Source organism: Schistocerca piceifrons, chromosome X (genome assembly GCF_021461385.2).
Source record: "Schistocerca piceifrons isolate TAMUIC-IGC-003096 chromosome X, iqSchPice1.1, whole genome shotgun sequence".
Lineage (NCBI taxonomy): Eukaryota > Metazoa > Arthropoda > Insecta > Orthoptera > Acrididae > Schistocerca > Schistocerca piceifrons.
Window position 1 is genome coordinate 211,842,895 of NC_060149.1, and position 25,037 is coordinate 211,867,931.

A 25,037-nucleotide genomic window follows, 5' to 3' on the forward strand; every position below is an offset into this window, starting at 1 on the left:
TGTATCGGAATCACAGAGCGTTCAGTATAAATTATATGTTTATAATGATTATTAATAGTAAATGGAAAAAAAACACTATGTTCTGCACAATTATATTTATTTGGTCGCCAATGGGCTTTCGTCTTCTTAGACCATTTTCAGATCACGGTTGAATGTTGCAAACGCAGATAAAAATGATGTGTGACTTACACAGATATTACTAGTGCGGAAGACACGAAAATGACTTAGAGTGCTTACGTAGGAAAACATTACATTTTTGTCACATAGTAATACATTAAATAAAAAGGGGAACCAAAGTTTTTATGTGGAGGTAGATTTAACTAATGAAAATTAAGGTAAATTTACAATTTGAATCTAGTATTTGTAACAAGAAGTTCATTTAACAAATGGGAGAAAGGAAACTGAGTCTGGTCATTTAGTACGTAAACTGGTATTCTGTCTCACGTATTTCTTGATTTCCGGTAGGGTCATTATTGTGGTTTTCGTAACAGAGTGCAAGACTTCACATTCTGCATTACATGAAAGATGATCAGCAAAGGCTGAATGTTCCTTCAACCATTGCTGATCTACTTTTAAAGAAAAACCATTCATATGACGTCGTATCCTTTTTCTCCCTTTGTTAAATTAGGTTCTCGTTACAAATACTAAATTCGAATTGTAAATTCATCTTATTTCTTATAACTTGTTAAATGTATCTCCACGTAAAACCTTTGTTTCCCCCTATTTTTAGATAATGCAGCTAATTCTATGTGATAAAAAAGGCAATGTTTTTCTGTGTAAACACTCTAAGTCGTTTTTGTATCTTTTGTACAAGTAATATCTATGCAAGTCACACATTATCCTTATCTGAGTTTGCGACAGTCAGTTGTCAAATGAAGATGGTCTTAGGAGCCAAACCCTTATCGCGATTAAATAAATATCATTTTGTAGATCATTAGGAAGCGTTTTTATTTGATATTAGTACCATGATCTGCCAAGGACTGACGGAAAATTCAGTTGATGTTATAACGATTATTTCTGAATTCCCTTGTAGTATACCAGAACTAGAAGTGGACTCCAGACAAAGTTAGTCCATTATTTTTCCGGTTCCCTCTATAACTCCTAGGAGTCGGTAAATGGAGTTTGCAGACAGCCTGTATACAAAGCAGTTGATGGTGCGTCTAGATTTAAAAAGTAAAAATAGAGATAGCTAGTGTTTAGCGTCCCATGCACACTTTCTGCAAGTTCAAGAAGGAGAGGGAAATCTAACGCATTATTTTGAAATGAAAATCCTGAAATTTGTTTTAATCTGTTCTGAGAAACCCCGGAAAACCGACATCAGGATGGAGGTACGGGGATATGTATCCTGCTCATCCTGAATGAGCGACCAGTTAACCACTGCAACAACTCGCTCGGTTCCCTAGGCTCTGAAAATATTTCTGTAGTCAAACGATTGCGTTAGACAGCTTCATTAAGATTTAGAGAACAAGACAGCGATTGAATCTTAGAGGATCCTCGCGAATTCTGCTCATATAGATAATTGTCTGCAGGTCAGTCCCAGAAACAGTTTTAATGTTTCAGGAAATTTCATTTTACTAAAAGTCCAATACTGTATGACTGCAAAAACACTACGGATAAGTTGACACTTAAGGAGGATTTATTGTTGGTTTTTCTTTTATTTGTTCGCTGAGGATGTTCCAGTTGATGGTCTAAATCTCAGAAAAGTTAGCGGAGGCGGACAATCTGTTACGTCAACCACTTATGATGAATGAATTGTTATCGGTTGTCCGAAGAGATACGCTTGCATTATGATGACTAAACCTGAATCGCTGTGATTCTGAACAGACACTGATCTGTGTGGAATTAAGGTCATATAACCCTTTACTCGTTACAGCTGAAAGTGAGGAGAACGCGTTGTTCTTCTTTTTTATTGACTGCAATCATTTTCAGTTTCTCGTCATTTACGACGGCTAGTCTACTGATATTCGCGTCCAAACGATTTGTGTTTCTTGCAGGTGATGCCATTTTAGATTACAAAATTTTCGTATTACTCGTATGAACGGTAGAAGAAAACAACTAATTCCTTTGCCACATGGTAGAGATCGAATTCTGGTATTGCAGTTCGGAACAGAGGTTTTCCGTGTGCAGAAAAAGTGTACAAAACCGATCTATGACTTAAATCATCAGAGTCCTACACATTTGTAACATTTTAGCCCATTGTAGTGAAGCAATAACTTTCTGTTTGGAACCGAGATAAGCAATCGATGCTGACTTATGACTGAAAGTGCTCAATAAAGCAGTTGGAGTACCAAGGGTCAGTGATAATACGACTAAAACGAAAGACGCACAGTCAGTTGAGGCACACCGCCAAACTGACAAAAAATCAGAGAAAGGCAATAAAAATATGGATTTTTAAAGTCTAACGTATCGTAACAGCACTGCTCTGCAGTTTTCTGGAGTTACTGCTGCGACTGGGAAACCTTACTGTGAAAGCAGGACGAGTGGGAGCAGTATTTTGAAGGATTCATTTGTTGTCAATAATCATACATCCGATTCTGTGTGGGGAATAACAGCAGCAATAAGTATACTTCAACAAAATCAAAGTGCTCCATTATGGTACAGGTAACGGAAAACACATTTCTCGTAAAATAAATTCTGCTCTTTACTCGGCTATTACGTTAAAATATGAGATGAATATTTCAGGCTCCAGCTCATGATCTGGGTTACATCAGCATATTCTTTTAAACATCTGTAATATTATACAGTGAGCTATATGACTAAATAATTGCAATATTAATATAACAACAAGCAGAAAATCTCTTCTGTGACCATTCCTTTTCCTCAAGTTGTGACAGTCGCAAGTAACAGAGTGCCAATATTACAACAAATAAAGTGTGAAGCGGCCAGAGACCTTTTTTTGTTTACTTTTTTATACAAACCCACGGCTTTGCATAATATTCTGTGTCGGGTTTAGGGTAGGCATCCATACCAATATGATGCCAGTTCCAATATTTCTATAAACATCAGACTGTATCGTACCGAAATTTGAACAGTTTCTGAACTCATTTGTCGTCGTCTGTCAGCAGAAAAATGTCTTAATCGAGTCATTTCCAGTAGCATGTGCAGCCTCGCCGTTAGAACAGCACGTCATTAGTACTACGGATGTTCCAGATTCTAGACTGCGCTCCAGATTCCCTTGCTTCGCTACGCTCTACCCTCTTTTCAGCTATTTGCATCTCCTAGCCTGTAAAATTCTGAATGCTAGAAACGAAAAGTTGCAGCTGTGGTGAGGCCTACACGTTCTCGGCAGCAACTGGTAGGATGGCAGCCAATCGTTAAAGGAAATATCACAAGCGCCAAAATAGGTAGCAATTTGGAACAATGCCGAGCGAGAGTGGCCCTGCGTTTCTCTAAATCAAATAGTAAAAGTACCACTAATCTTAGATACGATGGTTCATGTTGGACGCGAGGTGCCACTGAAAGCGCCTCCGGAAGAAAACAGTTAAGGTAGTAGTTCCGAATACAGTAAAATGCTACTTCACACTATCTGTAATAAGCGGTACAGAGTGAACAACGCCTGTCCGTACAGACTAACTGTTTTGCGTCCACACATCCACACTTCCAACAGTTGAGCTGCTGCCCAGGGGGAAATAAGCACTAAAGGCTTGCTCTTGCTACATGTACCTGAACGTACTACCCAACCTGAAAGGATATGACTTGTAATAACTGTAATTATTGGCAGGAAAAAGACATAAATACTGATATAATATTATTCACCACATCGTCCTCAGTCACCAACAGAAATATCCGCACTTATGCCCATTACACTCTCTATTTGGTGTGGGTGCGAGACACAAACGGTGTTGTAGTTTGGACTACATTAGGTTTTGCCAACAATTTCCTTTGTTGACTTACTACATTTCTCCTGTATCGTACGAATGACTCAAAGGCTGTCATCTTCTTATCTACGAGGGCGTGCTGAAAAGTAATACCTCCGAATTTTTTATTCCAGTCTCAATAACGGGTGAGATATAAAATGTCATTCATATTACTCGAACGACTTTCCCACTTCGCTGACGCAATTTGCAACACTCTGACTGTATAGGGCTCCAAATTGTAGCGCATAACGTGGCGGTGTGTAACGTAACTATGCTGGCGCACGAGAAACAGTGTCCACCCTCTATCTGACCACACACGAGCGCTGCAACATCTGCAGCAAACCGACGACTTGGACTCACTGTCATTGATCATCCTCCATACAGTGCCGACTTAGTCCCGTCCGATTTTTATGTGCTTTCAAAACTTAAAGAACACCCTAGAGGACTTCATTTTCATGGTAATGAAGTGGTGCAAGCAGAGGTGAGGCTATAGCTACGACAACGAAGTCGAACATGCTACAGTGACGGCATCGACTAACAGGTTTTTCATTTGGAGCAAAGAGTCCGTCGCCAGGCTGAGTATGTTGAGAAATAAATATGTAGACATGAAGAATAAAGATGTAGAACGTTAATAAAATTTGTTTTATTTAAAAAGGTTTAAGAGTTTTCACACAAAAAAAGTCGGAGGCATTACTTTCCAGCCCGCCCTCGTACGGGAAGGCAAACAAAACACAAACGGATGCTTTCTACATTGCCAGAAGTGTAGCTGTGTTATGAAGAGATCTTTCACTTCTGACGAAGAAGCTAGGAAATGTAACCAGTGTCTCGATGCAACAATCAAGGCGTTTGCCAGGAATGTTTTCCGGAACCCATGGGAAACGTACGAAGGTGACAGGAGTGAGATTTGAGCTACCCTGCAGAAATCTGCAGTGAATGACCGACTCTTAGACATGTCACTGTCAGACAGTAACACGTTGTTTATTTAATGTGAGTCTTCCTTTCTTTTTCTGGGAAACATTTTGTTTGAAGTTTTTTTTTTTTGGCTCAGCTTCTCTCTGCACTCGCTGAATGACAGATTGCAAGGTCGACCGTAACATGCTCCGACGAATCGCTATCGTGAATTCCGGAAACTTTTCGCACGATATAGTAATATGTGGAAGCCATTTGCCTGCATAAAGTCTACGTTTATAGGTGCTTTGTTGTGTCTCTTTGATTTATTTGACGAGGAAATGAAGAATCGGCACAGTGTTGTAGTAAACGGGCAAGGGTTACTTCCTTCAGTCACGGCCTGTCTGGCGTGTGCCCCAAATCCTAGCCTATTAGTCTGAGCAGAATGCAAAAGCTCCGACGCCGCACAACGAGCGATAGACACGTCTCACTTATGAAGCGTAGTGGGACAGCCAAACTTCCAGCTCCTTCTTCCTTGTCCATGCCACGGCTATGATGGCTGGATTTACGCAAAAGCCTGACAAATTTTACTCTTCCGAAAAACGAAAATCTTTTAGTGCAAAATGTTACTAACAAATCTTTTCACGTTTTGGCGTTAATGTATGCCCTAGGTAAGTAGTTTGTATACATTCCATCACCTCTCTTCAAAACATATGGCTGTAACTAAATAATGGCTGTGCCTTATTTCTTCTGTTTTATAGATGTTCCAGAATTGAATTTTACGTATTGTTTTATTGCTTAGCTAAATATTAGAGCAAAAAATATTTCTTTCTCATACCATAGATGCCATTACCTGTGGTAGAGGTTTTCGTGTTATTATTCCACAACGTATTTTTTGGTCCATTATAAGCATGTACCACACAATAAAAATAGTTATTTGTGTCTTGATTGTTCAGAAAGCGCAATAAATTATGGGTAATGTATACTATGACTATATGGTGTGATAACCGTTTTTCTGTTGATCCGTTCTCGTGGTAGACTTCTACCGGATGCTGTTGTCAACTCCTGGTTCACAGGCATTGAGTGGAATCACACTGAACCCAGCGAAATACGAACATAAGAACTCCCTTTGTTCGCGTAGGATTGCTTGCCACTCGTCGAATATGGTACTGAAAGAAGTTACCCTACTCTCTCCTCGCCTTAATGCTCCGCTTGCAAAGCAATCTGTATTTCCCTCCGCTAGGTAAATTAACACAATTTCTCAGTCAGAGATTTGGCTAAGTATTGTCAACACTTAAAGTTCATTGCTGCTTGATAACGTTTCGGGAGTGCAATCGATCTACGTTTGCAACCACGAACCTGCCAGACATCTTCAGGAGATCCATAGAACACGGCCAGATGCACTCCCGAAACATTATCAAGTATTCAGTGGGCTGGGGAAATCTCAAGATTCTGTTCGTTGTTGTTCACCCACTCACGAAAATTGCTGTGAATTACAGTTCCTTCAGTGGACAGTTAAACAGCATTTGTTTTGTCTGTATACCTATTTGTGAAGTGCGTAATTACCATAATGCGTAAGGCATGTTGTTACTGTAACTTTCTTATGGTCTAAGTCGCAGTTTGTGAATGAATTAGGTTTATATTGGTGTATTTAAAAGACATAGCTGAGAACTAAAGATTTCATAAAACGACGTAGTCAATTCGGTTGCAATCGCATGTTGTCTAGCAACAGTTTAAACAATAATAATAACACAGGGATTATATCACCGATTCTGTTTTATAGGATAGTCTGCATGACAGTACAGTCAGAGCTGTATATGAATAGTGCCATTTTTTGCAATAATATTCCACTGAGATGTATGACCGGGTCCTCCATTCTCAGCACCCTTTCATACATGAAAATATATTGACGTCGGTTGCTCATTGTTATCCATAACAGAACAGCGCAAGTTTTCCACTAACCTAAAACGTGTCTGGACACAAAGCATATGCGAGCTATAAGGGGTACTTTTCCTACAGGTGATGTTTCTTTAAAAAGTAATACGTCTTTGAAAACGTGTCTGTCAGTATCTGTAGTTGTCGGCTACTTATAGTAGCATCACATAAAATTCTCTGTTGTTCTTTTTAGAGGAGGAATCGGTTTACAGCTAGTTGTCTACTTTTATAACCTTTCTCCCATTAGCATCGTTGCTTGCAAGCCCATGGTTTACTTAACTAGGTCTACAGTAATCGTTACAATCCGAGTGTATAGGTGTTACACTTTTCTTTACGATTCAATGGAACTTTTATCATCAGCACACTTCAGATGTGACCATATTCATGCTCTTTCAGACATCTCGTTACGTTTTAATGCATATCAGTGTTGTAGTAGTCACTTCGAAAAATTTCAGAAACATAATCACGCACAGCGTCAATGTTATTCCTCAAATGTACATACTTTTCTTGTTCCTGTATGTGATTTAAAATGAAGTTGTAATTCCATGAGTTCTTCAAGCAGCTGCCGTGTTTCTACGTAATGTGAGAAATAAACTAGCGTCATCGCAATTCCCAGTGCTGCGCCGAGCCAAAACCAGCCACCTCCGACCTCTAGTTCAAATCTGAAATTGTTCAGCGTGAGTCCCTCTAAGTCCTGCTTCGTTTTGATCCACTATGTTAGCTACAGGTTGTAGAGGCTACGTCATCTATTTACTCAGTCGAGCAGGTTTCTGTTGTTCAGAGAGAACCGCAGGTGCACGTGGATGATTGGATTTCACTGCGGGAAGCGACTTTTACACGTGTCATTCAAACCTCGGTGCCTCTGTCATGGGAGATCGCTGACGTCGTTATCACACGTAACTACGTTGTCGTATGCCACCTATGGCGACGTGTAAACTCATTAAACAGCTAACTTTCTCGCTACCTAGAAAATTATGAAATCACAATAGTTTTAACATACATTCTCGTGTATGCTGTAAATGAAGAGTCTAGGTAGCGATATTTTTTCATATACTTATGTAATAAAATTTAGTACATGTGTCTTCTCTTACCTTTATTAGCATCATTTAGTCTTACTCTGTTCTCTCGTTCATAAGGCGGTTACTGTTGACGTATTATCAGTGTTTAAGACATAAAACGACACGAACTGCCTTGCGTTCCACTGATACATATTTATTAGAAAACAATGTCCTGCTTTTCGTCCGGTAATCTCCCACAGTGTCACTAGTTTGTAAAAATTCTAATCCTTAAAAGCGTATTTTATTGATTTTGAAGTGTGCAGCTTTCGTCCTGTTTCGCAATAGTGTCTTCCTTGACGCAACATTTTACTAAATGTTACCAAAGTAACAGTAGTAAGAAACTCAATCTTCATGGTTTTCACACTTATATATGTAATTATTCTAGCACGAAGTGGTAGAGGAATCCATTTATGTTACATTTATTTTCGCATATAAACCTATACAGAGAGTGGTGTCTTAACCACAATTAAGCATTCAGTACCACATAAGAATATCAAATGAATTTTGTTGACTTTCTGGTATGAATGATTTTAGTGTACGTAGCGCCCTAGAGGGGTTTCAGGATATAAAGTCATCGTTGAAAGCTCCTCCACAAGTTCACTTCGTGGCTGAGGCACGGCCATGCAGAAAGCATCAGGTCGTAAAGTTTGTGACGTGTCTGTGGGAAGACTGTTCAACACAGAGAAAAAAACAACCAACACACTTATGTGGGTACATATTGAGATATTACATATAATATATTAACTCTCATTCCCGTTACACCTTATATAACTCTGGGGGGGATAGTGAACGTATACAAAGAGGGGCAGCATACATGGTCAGAGATTTGTTTGATACACGAGAGAGTGTCACAGAGGTGCTAAAAAGACTCAAATAGCAGACACTTGAAGATAGATGACAACTATCTCACAGAAGCATGCTTAAAAAGTTTTTAAAAAATGGTTCAAATTGCTCTGAGCGTTATGGGACTTAACATCTGAGGTCATCACTCCCCTAGAACTACTTAAACCTAACTAACCTAAGGACAACACACACATCCATGCCCGAGGCAAGATTCAAACCTGCGACCGTAGCGGTCGCGCGGTTCAGACTGAAGCGCCTAGAACCGCTCGGCCACACCGACCGGCAAAAAGTTTAAAAAATCAGCACTAAGTGAGAATATAGGAATATATTACAACACTCTACATATTGCCCCCACAGACTAACTACAGTGAGCAGAAAGGAATTTAAGCAATCATTCCTCTACACTCCATTTGTGAATTGATTGGGAAGAACCCTTAGTAAGTGGTACATTGGGAAATACACTCTACCATGGACTTCACAGTGACTTGCAAAGTATGAATGTGTATCTAGATCTGACAATACAGACAGGTCTGATGCGGTAAGAAAATCGAGAAATATTTTTTTTAATAATGTCGCCGGGGAAAACTACCTCCTTATAATTCTGAGCCTTCCGAATGAACGTAAACAGAACTTTCTTGTTAAGATTGTGGTCTTAAATTAGTCCTGCAAACTCTCCACCGAGCGTGGGGCTGGCACACTGGATTGGCATTTGAGAGGACGACAGTTCAAACCCCGTCCAGCCACCCAGAATTAGGTTCTTCTTGACTTCCCTAAATCGCTTAAGGGGGGGGGGGGGGGGTAGAACGTCAGACTGGCTGACTTGGAGCAGGAGAGGCATCACAGGACATTTTAATTTCCAGTGTCTATAATTTTACAAATAAATTCATAATACTTTGTCAGCATCACCAGGAAGGATTCAGGATTCACACTCATTGCAGTGGAAGTTCGAAAACACAACAAAATAAATTTTTTTACGTGTGAAATTTCATCATTTTTTCACTTACTAATGGCTACATATGTTGCTATAGGTACACTTTTCTTCATAAATTAGAGAGATTCTTCGATGAATTTTGCACATCATACATACCATACTTACAGGTGTGTGAAACTCTAGAATTTATTTAATTTATGAAAAAACGAATGAACTGTTATATTTTAAACTTCATGTTTAGGAAAAACACAAATTTTATAGTTAATTACCTCAATTTTTACCACAGTTTTTAATATATTTCGAAAATTTTAGAGTCTCATACACCTTTAAGTATGGTTTGTATGCTGTGCACAATTCATCGAAGAATCTCTCTTACTTATGAAGAAAAGTGTACCTATAGCAACAAATACTGCCATTAGTAAGTAAAAAAAAGATGAAATTTCACATGTAAAAAAATTATTTCGTTATGTTTTCGAGCTTCCACTGCTATGCGTGTGAATTCTGAATCCTTCCTGGTCATGCTGACAAAGTTTTATGAATTTTTTTGTAAAAGTATAGACAGTGGAAATTAAAATGTCCTGTGGTGCCTCTCCTGCTCCAAGTCGGTCCGTTTGACGTCCTACCCCCTTAAGGCAAATGCTGGGATAGTTCCTTTGAAATGACACGGCCGATTTCCTTCCCGATCTTTCCATAATCCGTTTTTTTATGTACTGGCTTTCGGGATGCGACCATACAGCCGTATCAATAGTGGAATGTCAAGTATGACAATGTAAGGGCAATAGAATACACAGTCTCCGAGCTGAGAAAACTTCCAACCAGGCGGGGAATCGAATCCGGGCCTCTTCGAATAGCAATCTGCCGTGCACAACGCGCAGCTGCCCAGGCGGACAGTAATCCGGGCTTGTGCCTCGTCTCTAACGACCTGGTCGTCTGTGGGATGCTGAACAGTAATCTTCCTTGAAACTTCCTGGCAGATTAAAACTGTGTGCCGGACCGAGACTCGAACTCGGGACCTTTGCCTTTCGCGGGCAAGTGCTCTACCAAGTGAGCTACCCAAGCACGACTCACGCCGCCTCCTCACAGCTTTACTTCTGCCAGTACCTCGTCTCCTACCTTCCAAACTTTACAGAAGCTCTCCTGCGAACCTTGCAGAACTAGCACTCCTGAAAGAAAGGATATTGCGGAGACATGCCTTAGCCACAGCCTCGGGGATGTTTCCAGAATGAAGATTTTCACTCTGCAGCGGAGTGTGCGCCGATATGAAACTTCCTGGCAGATTAAATCTGTGTACCGGACCGAGACTCGAACTCGGGACCTTTGCCTTTCGCGGGCAAGTGCTCTACCAAGTGAGCTACCGAAGCACGACTCACGCCCCCTCCTCACAGCTTTACTTCTGCCAGTACCTCGTCTGCTACCTTCCAAACTTGACAGAAGCTCTCCTGCGAACCTTGCAGAACTAGCACTCCTGAAAGAAAGGATATTGCGGAGACATGGCTTGGCCACAGCCTGGGGGATGTTTCTAGAATGAGATTTTCACTATGCAGCGGAGTGTGCGCCGATATGAAACTTCCTGACAGATTAAAACTGTGTGCCGGACCGAGACTCGAACTCGGGACCTTTGCCTTTCGCGGGCAAGTGCTCTACCAACTGAGCTACCCAAGCACGACTCACGCCCCGTCCTTTGCAAACTCGCATTTAAAGGATAGATAGTTCAGGTGCTGGGCCAGGAGTGTCCCTTTCCGGTGAGTCTGTCGGGAAGAACAGAAATAGCTCTGGCTACTACTCACTCTTGCCGAGCATGTCGGCGAGGCCGTCCTGGAAGCCGCGCGGGTCGTCCGCAGTGACGGCCTGCGAGGAGGAGGCATTGCCGGCGCGGCTCCAGAGCGCACGCACCAGCAGCTCCTCCTGCTGCCGCCTGCTCAGCCCGGCGAACGACGTCGCCGCCGCCGCCGACGCCGACGCGCGCCCCTCGTCCTCCGGCTCCGCGAAGTTGACGGGCTCGGAATCCTCGACGCTGAGGCTGCGGCCGCCGTCGCCGGCGGACGTGACGACGCCGTTGGCGTCGCCGTCCATCTCCCGGCGGAGGCTGTTCCCGGAGGCGGCGTCCGGGAAGCGCAGGCCGGAGGCGGCCGTGGCGGCGGCGAGCAGCGCCAGCAGAGGGAGCGCGGCGCGGCGGGTCTGCGGCATGGCTGCGGCCTAGCGCGACATTGCGGCGCGCGGCGCGCCACTGACTTTCGTCCGCGCCAAGTGGGACAGTGGGGATGCGCGCGTGGAGGGGCGGGTTTCCTTTCGTCTGGCCGCGCACTTTCTTCTTCTTCCTCCTCTTCTGCCGCTGCCGCTGAGGCTGCATGCCTCTCGGCCGTTTCGTTCCCCGAGCGGCGGATCATTCGTGACGTTTGGTAAAACGACCTATCCTCGGCTTCGGATTCATTATGCTCGAGGCCACGTCAGTTGAGCGTCAGTGATAAGTGAAACTTTTAACAGCATAATACACTTATAGACCAATTTTACTGTAAGAATACATTCTTTTCTCAAAATATTTTATAAAACCAAAATTGTTTTTAAAACTGTAGCACTTCTTGTGCGTCGGCGCGTATCGTACCTTCTAAGAGGATACTGTCCTCGTGTCAATCAATTTACACGTCCCACGTAGAAGTCTGGAGTAAAGATATGGGATGTGTAGGGTTTCATTGAGTGGATGTCTGGCTGACGAATTTCAGAATGTGTGAGGGATGAAGTTTCATATGACAGGAGTCTTCGTCATTTATGTAAAATGTTTTATAAAATAAAATTTGTTTTTAAAACGCAGCAGTTCATGTGCGTCGGCGCGTATCGTTCCTTTCAAGAGGATACTGTCCTCGTGTCAATCAATTTACACGTCCCAAGTATAAGTCTGGACTAAAGATATTATGGGATGTGTAGGGTTTTATTCAGTAGATGTCTTGCTGACGGATTTGGGAGTGTGTGAGGGATGAGGTTCTATATGACAGGTGTCTTCGTCATTTATGTAAAAGAACGTACCACTTTAGTGAAACGAAAACATTAAGTCAAACCAGGCGTCTAAACATGAATCTACTCACGGTATTAAAGAAGTCTTACTTATTATGATAATTACTATCGAGTTCGTGTCATCTGCACACAACATTATTCCCTCTCTGTGTCGACCGAGTGTGACGTTCGACAACTTGAGTTTTTCGAACGCGCTCAGTGATACTGCCAAAGGTCCTATCTGCAGTGTCTGAGACACATTGTCCGCCCCCGGTAGCTGGGTGCCGGCACGGTAACTCAGCGTGTTAGGTCAGAGCGTTAGCTACCTTCTGTAATAAAAAAAACTGAGTTGATGGATCAACGACGAACTGAAACGGGTGTCTTGCGACGTCCGCCCCGAGCAGATGCAACGAACGAAAACGAACAAAACGAGATTTAAAAAAAAAAAAGTAGTCAACGCGACAGAATGTCAATCCTGAGGGCCCGGGTTCGATTCCCGGCTGAGTTGGAGATTTTCTCCGCTCAGGGCCTACATGTTGTATTGTCCTTATCACCATCACTTGATCCCCATCGACGCACAAGTCGCCGATGTGGCGTCAAATCGGAAGACTTGCACCCGGCGAACGGTCTACCGGACGGGAGGCCCTAGTCACATGACATTTACATTTGAGACGCTTTTTTATGTAATTTTAATTTTGTTACGATATTTAATTACGGGTTTAGGAGTAACACGCACCATGTTCGTAGAACGTTACTTGTTAAATGTCGCACTTGGTGGACGCACAGTAGGAATCATGTGTGCAGATGACACGAATTCGATAGTAATTATTACAGCAAGTAATTTTGTTTTAATAGCTGAAGTGAATTCATGCTTATGCGTTTTCGTTTTCATCCCTCAACCACCCACATAGCGCTTTACGTATCCCATAATACCCTTACCCATGGCAATCTACATCAACTTATCACTTCATTTTTCTGTGTCTAAATATTTTCAAATGTTCAAATGTGTGTGAAATCTTGTGGGACTTAACTGCTAAGGTCATCAGTCCCTAAGCTTACACACTACTTAACCTAAATTATCCTAAGGACAAACATACACACCTATGCCCGAGGGAGGACTCGAACCTCGGCCGGGACCAGCCGCACAGTCCATGACTGCAGCGCCTTTGACCGCTCGGCTAATCCCGCGCGGCTAAATATTTTAAACAACTAACAAATGAGCCTTTTACCTTTTAACCGCCGCAACTCATCATATATATTTGCGAAAATATTCAGTTTTCTTAACATCATGTAAAGAGATCGTATATGCTTTGCATTTTTAATATCATTTGACTGAAGAGCGGGAGCCCACCCTCATCCGTGTGGGGCAAAGGGATGAAATAACAATTTGTTTTTAGTCATCAGTCTTCTGACTGTTTAGATGCAGCCCGCCACGAATTATTCTCCTGGACCAACCTTTTCATTTCAGGGTAGCACTTGCAACCCAAATTATTTGCTGCATGTGTTTCAATGTCTGTCTTCGCTACAGTTTTTACCCTCTGCAACAATCTCTAGTATCATGAAAGTTATTCCGTGACGTCTTAACAGATGTCCTACCATCCTGTCCCTTCTTCTTGTCAGTGTTTTCCATACAATCCTTTCTTCGCTGATTTTGCTAAGAACCTCCTCATTCCTTACCTTACCAGTCCACCTAATTTTCAACACTCTTCTGTAGCAGCATATCAAAATGAATCTGTTCTCTTGTGTTCCGGTTTTCCCATAGTCCATGTCTCACTGTCATATAATGCTGTGCTCCAAACGCACATTCCCAGAAATTTCTTCCTCAAATTAAGACCCATGTTTGATACTGTCAGACTTCTACTGGCCAGTGCTAATGTTCTTTTTATGTCCTCCTTGCTCCGCATACCTCAAGAGCTATAAGCATTTGTTCATCCTCGGTACTGCGAACCATGTCCGTTCTATTGAACAAGTGCTCATAGCACTTAAGGTATGCACTTTAGAACCCATGTTTATTGGGATTTTTTTTCGTGTTTTGGTCAATACTACATTCTCCCAAAATATGGAAACCAAAGAGCTTCCAGTAGAAGGGATGTGTTACACAGCATCGAGAATGAACAAGTGCTTATAGTTCTTAAGGTTTTGCATTTTAGAGCCCATTTTTACTGGACTTTTATTTCTTGTTTTGGTGTAAGGAACCTATTCCAAAATTTTTAAAACGTGATTCTGAAACACCCTATATACATGGAATGTGCAAATATGGTTGACACGACGACAGTGTCCTCTCAAGAGTAAAGGTATGCAGTGATGGACTTCACAGTGAAGTGAGAAGAGCTACAGTTTTAAAAATAATGCTGTTTTTATGAAATATTTCAAGAACAGAAAGCAATCATAAGAGAAACCTTTTAAAAATTCAAATTGCGCTGCTGTATAGGCGCCACATCTCGATGGCGCAGAAACTCATAGCGTTGAAGACAATTTTTAGAAACTGAAATTATGTATTTATCCTGACAAGATAAGGGCCATCAGCCCATATCTTATATCCAGTCAGGCATTACACACAATTTCCGTTACATTCATCACGACAGGAATGTTAAAAGATGTTTTACAACTAATATAGGATCTAATCTTTAGAAACAATTAGAAGAGAAGTAGAAGCAGTTGTAGCTATGTTGTTCTTGCTGTTGTGGTCCTCCGTCTGAAGTCTAGTTTCATGAAGCTCTATCCTGGGGAAGTCTCTTCGTCTCTGTGTAACTGATGCAACCTACTTTCATGTGAACCTGCTTACAGCATTCATTCCTTGGTCTCCCTCGACAATTTTGAACCCTCCATTACCAAACTGACAATTCCTTGATGCCTCACGTTGTGTCCTATCAACCGATTCTTTCCGTTAGTCAAGTTGTGTCATTAATTTCTTTTTTCTCCAATTCTATTCAGCATCTCCCCCTGATTTACTCTATTTATCCATGTAATCTTTAGTATTCTTCTGTAGCACCACATTTTAAAAACTTTTATTTTGTTCCTGTCTGAACTACTTATTAACGATAACGATGCAATTCCACAAAAGGCTATACTCGAGCCAAATGCCTTCAGAAAAGCCATCCTTATACATAACTTTATATTAGATGATAACAAATTCCTATTTTTCAGGAATGCTGTTCTAGCTATAGCCAGTCTGCTTTTTATATCCTCTGCTTGGGACATCGTCAGTTATTTTACTGCCCAACATCAAAACTCATGACCTACGTTTAGTGTCTCATTTCGTAATCTAATTCCTTCAACATCACTTGATTTAATTCGAATACATGCCATTATCCTTGTGCTGGTTCGTTGATTTTCATCTTACAACCTCTTTTCAAGACACTATCCATTTCGTTCAGCTGCTCTTCTAAGTTCTACAGTCAATCAGGGTAACATTTTACCAGTCAGGGTATCTTTGTACCACTTACCACTTTTATTTCAAGTGGCTGATGCTCCACCTACTTGCATTATTTTATGCTAAAAGTAACAGTTTTATTATCTCTGTGGTTTCTACTTAGTATTTCAACTGCCTTTCAAACTTCCAACAAGGTCTTAGGCTTGTGATTATCCTTTGCTTGCGTTAGCTGTGATTTAAGTTGAATAATTCCAGGTCGATACAAATATCTTGATATTTCCATGTAAATCTGCGATACTGAACTAATATAGTTTGTTTTTACTCCTTATTAACACCTGATATCATTCTGGCACGATCTAAACTTACCCAGAGCATTAGATTTAGGAGAAAGTATTTGTTTTCTTTTAAGACTGATCTAAGGTTATCCAGACCGACAGTGTAACTTTTTGCCAGCAAAAAAATTAAAATTGAAATTTTACTCTAATAGGGCATAGTTAGCATACAGTACTACTTTTACAAGCACTCAGTAACTATAGATGTGAAATGTTACAACGTCGGTTGCGATGTATAATTTCAAAAAATGGTAAAAAGTGGTATACAGTTACCCGATTGACTGTATGCCTTGTCTGACAGAATTAGAGCGTCATCAACAAAGCTCAGTTTGTTTTTTCTTTTTCTCTTCCTTCTCCCTTCGTGATTTTAATGCTGTCCGCGTAAAAGACGAGTTGTATAGTAGGGTCTCACACTAAGAATTTGTGTGACTAAAAATACAGTAGTTGCAAGTTCACAAGAAATACTTGTTAAACTTTACACAGTAACGTACGAATACTGAAGGCGCTTCGTGATACTATCATCAGAGTTTCAATTATATGCATGATCAGATCTTACAATACACAATCACGGAAGATAGAAAACGGTTATAACTTCCGCAAATGAGCAGCTAGCCACTGAGATCATCGATGCCACAAGGGATGCAGTGGAAAAGGGAAAACAATATAGTTATAGACTTGTCATGGCATTAAGTTCCAGAGACAACTTCTAGGGAATTTTCAGCATTTACATTCGATTTAGCATAGCGTAAGAGAAGGTAGTTGTTAGAGAGTTGGCAGTTTCTCCCACGAAATGCACTTCCTCCATTAGAAAGTACGTATGTTACGCTACATTACTCTTATTAGAACACGAGACGCTAATAATCTCCATTATGAGTGCCTTAAATTCTCAAATATAAGACACACGCTTCGAACACATTGACATCCAGGACAGCGGATATATGATGGTATGTCGTTAAGGTTGCACGCCTCAAACAGTACCAGATGATGGCCAGTCTCTGAAGCGAGTTAGGCAGATTCCATTCTCATTCAGACATATGGTAATCTGGCATAATTTCCGCCCCAAATCCCCGAGTCACAAATGTAAATGAAATGACACTATGGTAATACATTTAGGAAACCTCCTTACATAGTCATCTACGTCTTTACTTCGCAAGCCACCCTACGATGTCTGGTGTAGAGTACTTCTAGTACCTCAGTCATTTCCTCCTTACTCCTATTTTTTAGTAACTGTTTTTAGATCTTTTCCTTTCTTTACAATTGGTGTTTAGTGTCTCATTAAATCTAGATCATTACAAATGGAGAACTAGCTAAGTAACTGGAAGATACATCTCACTTCGATGAAATCTAAGTTTGTATAGATACATTTCTCTACATATTACTGTGTGAAATTACACCGTCTGTCCAAAAAGTTCCACAATGATTTTATTCCTGGCATGTAAGAGACGGCTGCGCAGTGACTACGGTGGCAGCTTGAACTGGCAACTGTAAACAACAAGTGTATTTCACCAGTCAGTTGTGAGCAGACAGTGTAATGTAGTGGACGTTCAGTCGTAGTGTGTCAACATTATTTCGTCATAAATCGTTATGGAACGACATCTCTGAATCAAGTATCGACGAGATTCTCCATAATGTTTTGAAGAAGAGAAACTCCCGAACAAAAAACAAAGACGATGATGCGTGGACCCCTGCCGCGACTTGCAAGAAAAGGATAATGCGGACAGTTCTTTTCCAGAAAAAATCATTACGGATAACAATATTGGTTGTTATAAATACGTACTTACCACAAAACAGCAAAGTGTAGAAATTTCACATGAAGAGTCAACACCTTGTGACATAACCGACATTCAAGCCAATGTGACGCGCAAGTTGGACAACATCAAGGTTTTTTCTGATAGTTTCACGTGGCTGTATCGAAGTCCTGTGAGTTGTATTCAATTGGGGGGGGGAGGGGGAGGGGGAGATGATTGATTTGGGGGGGGGGTGTAGATTAGGCACTATGTAGAACACCTGAAGCATTAAAAACACCATCTTAACTTTTCTCTACCAGTCTCGAAAATTTTTGGACTGACGAGGGACATGCTGAGCAATTTTATTCGCTCAAACAGTTGTTCTCTACGGAAAAATACCTGAAGTACTTACGATCTACTATACTTGGTTGATTTCTGCAAACCTCTATACCTTAACCAAAGTTAGTTCTCTACTAGATGAACATTACAAGTTAACAGAATGAAGAAATGCTGATAACTGTTAGATGATCGAAATTCTTTCACATTTTCTACTTCCCAATGCCGTGAAATGGCAAGTATGCCGTCGCGCCTTAAATAAACAGAGACACGCCAGCTTAATGATTCAGCCATTGAACGATACCAAAAATGCATACACAGAACTCTTTACGGGCTAACTTCGTTTTAAAGTAAGAGAGCAGTAGCGTCCAAACTGTGGGGTTAGATGTAATAGTTCTACTAAGAATTATAAATTTTATATAGAGAGACTTCTTAACAGAACAAAAAAGTATGGCTGATCGTTCATGATACATTCCCCACAGGCAGAAGAGGAATATATGTTATATATGGACCTTCTACAACTCTTCATAGTACACTAATCGGGAACAACACCCAGTAACATGAAACTCTTTCTGGTAACGGCGCCGTGGAGTTGCATATGTGTTTCTTTATGCCCTGTTGATGTGTACTCTATAGCTCTAAAGGGGGATTGTCCGGAAGCATGCAACTCTCTGCAACTCTCTGTCCTGTTTATGTGAATATCGACGGCTGAGAACGTCAACTATTCACTGTGATGTTAACGTCACTCTTTCCATCGTTCGCGTAACTGTTACATTAAATTCTGTTAAGGAACCGTTAGCAGTGACACATGCTTTAACCCGCCGTCGCTCTCAATCTCGGATACGCTGATATATCCCTGGAGTATTGTATATGGTTTGGCAGCACTGGAGATGAACTTAAGAATTACCATTTAAGCAGGCGTAACCAAGATGACATTTTGAACATTTCTTGTAAGAAAGATTTTCACGTGGTATGCTGATACATTCTGTTCTTGTGTGTTTCCCATTACCAATGTACTACGAAATGTTGTAGGAAATGCCGGGCGAAGTGGCCGTGCGGTTCTAGGCTCTGCAGTCTGGAACCGCAAGACCGCTACGGTCGCAGGTTCGAATCCTGCCTCGGGCATGGATGTGTGTGATGTCCTTAGGTTAATTAGGTTTAACTAGTTCTAAGTTCTAGGGGACTAATGACCTCAGCAGTTGAGTCCCATAGTGCTCAGAGCCATTTGTTGTAGGAAATAAGTTCTAACGGGGAAGTAAAGCTTTTCTAGACCCATGTCCAGGTAACATATTCTCTTCTTCTTTACGTGAGGTGTATTCACCTCTGCAGCCGAGGTTGCTAACGCACTCCCATGCCATGGCAATCGACTCGGAGGCAATTATGTTCGAATCCTGATGATGGAAAATTTTCACTGCCAGTATTTGGCCGGAAAGGACTGTAGAGGTGATGGCGTAAGACTTCTGTTCATAAGTCTTTGTGCTAAAGTCCTTGATTAAATTTAAAACCTTTCCACAGTGTCTCATGAAGTGAGCACTGTTGATGGTGATCCATCCGTCATATAGGAACGGTAAGCACGAGGGTTGCACCCTATCTCTTCCCTTCAACCATAACAACACAAACCTAACACTACATCGTACTAGCACTCATCGAAGTGATTCACACCCCAGAGATACACAAATGACATGTCATAACAGGGCGGAGGAAAACAATAGCAAACCACCTCCGCTAAGACCTTGCCAAGAGCAGCGATACAGTAGTTCTGCATCCAGTCCCCTGTACTCACTCCCTGAGAATGGGACCACTGCGAATTTTTTCATATGTGAAGTATGTGTCCTGAAACCTGTATTTACCTTTTTATTACACTGTATGATGTTGGTGTGGATGAAGGTGTTGAACCTTTTTACGACACTGTATAACGTTGTGGGTGAAGGTGTTGCAGTAATGTGCACGGAGGGTAAGGAGTCCATTTTCAACCCCACAGAAGTTACCATTATATTATTTTTATTGCTAAAAGTTTTAACAACTGTACTCAGAATCGACACCAAGTACGAATGTTTAGTGATAATGTCAATATAACTGGCATATCAGACCAAGGAACGCCAACATATGGTTTAATTGAATAGAGATAAACACATCAAAAAAAGTTTTGCATCACCCCAGTTCCAATAACTCCTGAAGATAGACGTTGACTGTGGATATTGTATCACAGACACAGTCCCTTTGACTGTTTAGAGATGTCACTAAACCCACCCAAAGATGTAAATAACCATGCATGAGCAGCGCCTTTTAGACGGAGGCGGTCCAAAAGCCGATCAGTTTCAGTCATTCTACCAGGAATGAGGTACACGGCTCGTAATGTCTGTAGTTCAACCATGCCTAGACGGTAAGTACCGCGGTTCGACGCGTCGACATTGTTACTTTGTGCCAGGAAGGGCTCTCAACATGGGAAGTGTCCAGGCGTCTCGGAGTGAACCAAAGCCATATTGTTCGAACATGGAGGAGATGCAAAGAGACAGGAACTGTCGATGACATGCCTCGCTAGGGCCGTCCGAGGGCCGCTACTGCAGTGGATGCCCGCTACCTACGGATTATGGCTCGGAGGAATCCTGACAGCAACGCCACCATGTTGAACAATGCTTTTCGTGCAGCCACAGGATGTCGTTTTACGACTCAAACTGTGCGCAGTAGGCTGCATGATGCGCAGCTTCACTCCCGACGTCCATGGCGAGATCCATCTTTGTAACCACGACACCATGCGGCGCGGTACAGATGAGCCCAACAACATGCCGAATGGACCGCTCAGGATTGGCATCACGTTCTCTTCACCGATGAGTGTCGCATGCGCCTTCAACCAGACAATCGTCGGAGACGTGTTTCGAGGCAACACAATCAGGTTGAACGCCTTAGACACACTGTTCAGCGAATGCAGCAAGGTGGAGGTTCCCTGCTGTTTTGGGGTGGCATTATGTGGGGCGACGTACGCCGCTGGTGGTCACGGAAGGCGCCGTAAGGGCTGTACGATACGTAAATGCCATCCTACTACCGACAGTGCAACCATATCGGCAGCACATTGGCAAGGCATCCGTTTTCATGGACGACAATTCGTGTCCCCATCTTGCGCATCTTGTCAATGAATTCCTTCAGGATAAAGACATCCCTCGGCTAGAGTGTCCAGCATGTTCTCCAGACATGAACCCTAGCGAACATGCCTGAGATAGATTGAAAAGGGCTGTCTATGGGTGACATGTCCCACCAACCACTCTGACGGATCTATGCTGAATCGCTGTTGAGGAATGGGACAATGTGGACCAACAGTGACTTGATGAACTTGTCGATAGTATGCCACGAAGAATGAAGAGTACAGGCATGCATCAAAGCAAGTTGACGTGCTACTGGGTATGAGAGGTACCAGTGTGTACAAAAATCTGGACCACGACCTCTGAAGGTCTCGCTGTATGGTGGTACAACATGCAATGTGTGGTTTTCATGAGCAATGGAGAGGGCGGAAATGATGTTTATGTTGATCTCTATTTCAATTTTCTGTACAGGTTCCGTAACTTTCGGAACCGAGGTGATGCAAAACTTTTTTTTTATGTGAGTATAAAAGGTCAGTCTGAGAAACATCATAATTTCCTTAGAAAAAAAGTTATCCATCAAATTTTGTCTTAAAGGTACCGCTTAGTATAATCAGATGGTATATGACATTGCGCCAAATGGTGTAATGCTTCCAGTAAACAGTAGTGCTGCACTTACAGCGTGTTAGGTGTGTAAGTGCAGATATTTCTTATTTGTGACTGAGGACAGTGTGCTGAACAACATTACATCAGTATTCACTTTATTTGCAGACAGGTAATTGTACTATGTTTTTAGGTTGGTTAATACCTCCAAGTACATGTGGCAAGAGCAATCCATTAATGGTTATTTTCCCTGGGCAGCAGCTCATGTGTTGTAGCGTGGACATGTGGACGCAAAACTGGTAGCCTATATTGACCGATATAGTCCACTTAATGATGCAGTTACGACTGGGCTGAAAACATCACATAGTAAATAATATGACGTGCTTGTGGGCTGACTGTCAGAAACAGAAAAAACTAACCCCATGAAGTGGGTACACATTAAGATACCAAAAATCACAATATCTGCATTATATCCCTAACACCCTGCGTATCTTGTGGTTGACGCTCACTTTTTTCTATGGAATTTCCAGAATCATGTATAAGTACTGTTGTAACTGCTTTCACCTGACATGCAGGAATGGTTACTACAAACAGGACATGACTGATTCTTCTCTAAATGAATTAGTTTTCTCAATATTAGTACCATGGCGTCCAAAGACAGTTCACTCTATTAACTCTAATCTTTCTGCCATGGGTATCCTACCACAATTGAGCACATAAGCTCATTTTTATAGGAACACGTCTTCATTCTTGTTCTCCACTTTCACTGTTAGTTTTGATTAAGCTGACATCAGCTTTGGCCTTTGCAAATGCTCCTGGAATAAAAACTATATTTATGTTAGGAGTGCTGATCGATGAAGTCAGTATCGTTGCTGGCAAGCTCTTTCTTGCCAAATGTTGCTTAGATGAGAGCAGCATGTTTGGGCGATTGTATTATCTTATTGAATGACGTCGTACTGTAATTAATTTTCTGTCAATTGTGCACACAAACGAAGATTGGTCTAAATTTAGATTGTTGTATATCAGAGTAAAAAAAAATTTGACAGTGTACTTAACGTGTATATATTTTTCGTGTCAAATGGTTCTTCATGAATATTAATTTTAAATGAAACTCTGTATTAAACTTGCACGGAACGTAAAATTCTTATCATCTACATCTACATACGTACACACTCTGCAAGCCACCGTATGGTGCTTGGTGGACGGCACCTTGTACCACTACTAGTGACTTCCTTTTCTGTTCCATTCGCAAATAAAGCTAGGGAGAAACGACTCTCTATTGCCTCCGTACGAGCCCTGATCTCTTTTATCTTCATGGTCCTTACGAGAAATGTACGTTGCGGCAGCAGAATCGTTCTGCAGTCAGCCTCAAATGTCGGTTACCCACATTTTCTCAATAGCGCTCCTCAAAAAGAAAGTCACCTTCCCACCAGTAATTCCGATGTGAGTTCCCGAGGCATATCCGTAATAACTAGTGTTGTTCGAACCTGCCGGTAACAAATCTAGTAGCCCGCGTCTGAATTACCTTGATGTATTCCTTTAACACTACCTGGTACAGATCGAAACACTCGAATAGGACTCAGCAATGAGCCGCACTAGTGTCCTGTATACAGTCTCCTATACAGATGAACCATACTTTCCCAAAATTCTCCCAATGAACAGAAGTTGACCATTCATCTTCACTACTGCAGTTCTTACATGGTCATTCCATCTCATGTTGCTTTGCAGCGTTACGCCCAGATATTTAATCGACATGACTGTGTCAAGCAGCACATTACTAATACTGTATTCGAACATTATGGGTTTGTTTTTCCTACTCATCCGCATTAACTTACATTTATCTACATTTAGAGCTAGGTGCCATTCATCACACCAACTGGAACTTTTGCCTAAGTCATCTTGTATCCTCCTACAATTACTCAATGACGACACCTTCCCATGCAGCGAACAGCCGCATACTGCTGCTTACCTTGTTCACAAGAAGGTAGTTGGAGTGATCCACTAAATTACAGGCCCATATCGTTAACGTCGACATGCAGCAGGATTTTAGAACATATATTGTGTTCGAACATTATGAATTACCTCGAAGGTAACGGTCTATTGACACACAGTCAAAATGGCTTAGAAAACATCGTTCCTGTGAGACACAACTAGCTCTTTATTCACATGAAGTGCCGAGTGCTATTGACAAGGGATTTCAGGTCGATTCCGTGTCCCTGGATTTCCGAAAGGCTTTTGACACTGTACCACTCAAGCGGCTCATAGTAAAATTGCGTGCTTATGGAATATCGTCTCAGTTATGTGACTGGATTTGCGATTTCCTGTCAGAGAGGTCACAGTTCGTAGTAATTGACGGAAAGTGATCGAGTAAAACAGAAATGATTTCAGGCGTTCCCTAAGGTAGTGTTATAGGCCCTATGCTGTTCCTTATCTATATAAACGATTTGGGTGACAATCTGAGCAGCCGTCTTCGGTTGCTTGCAGATGATGCTGTCGTTTATCGACTAATAAAGTCATAAGAAGATCAAAACAAACTGCAAAACGATTCAGAAAAAATATCTGAATGGTGTGAAAAGTGGCAATTTACCCTAAACAACGAAAAGTGTGAGGTCATCCACATGAATGCTAAAAGGAACTTGTTAAACTTCGGTTGCACGATAAATCAGTCTAATCTAAAAGCCGTAAATTCAACTAAATACCTAGGCATTACAATTACAAACAACTTAAATTGGAAGGAACAGATAGAAAATGTTGTGGGGAAGCCTAACCAAAGGATGCGTTTTGTTGGCAGGACACTTAGAAAATGTAACAGACCTACTAAGGAGACTGCCTACACTCCGCTTGTCCGTCCTCTTTTAGAATACTGCTACGCGGTGTGGGATGGTTCAAATGGCTCTGAGCACTATGGGACTCAACATCTGAGGTCATCAGTCCCCTAGAACTTAGAACTACTTAAACCTAACTAACCTAAGGACATCACACACATCCATGCCCGAGGCAGGATTCGAACCTGCGACCGTAGCAGTCACGCGGTTCCGGACTGAAGTGCCTAGAACCGCACGGCCACCGCGGCCGGCGCGGTGTGGGATCAT

The 25,037-nt window shown here is 41.7% G+C and overlaps 1 protein-coding gene across 2 annotated transcripts in view; it reads right to left on the reverse strand.

Moving 5' to 3' along the window:
• LOC124722024 (serine proteinase stubble-like) overlaps window positions 1-25,037 on the reverse strand; it is a 364,352-nt gene that overhangs the window by 158,873 nt on the left and 180,442 nt on the right. The window contains exon 1 of one of the 2 annotated variants that reach the window (XM_047247206.1): window positions 11,300-11,417. The exons of the other annotated variant lie outside the window; for it this stretch is intronic. Coding sequence (XP_047103162.1) covers window positions 11,300-11,312 — 13 coding nt within the window. The 5' untranslated portion in view covers window positions 11,313-11,417. Of the gene's footprint in view, window positions 1-11,299; window positions 11,418-25,037 lie in introns of those variants that run through there. 2 annotated transcript variants of the gene reach the window in all.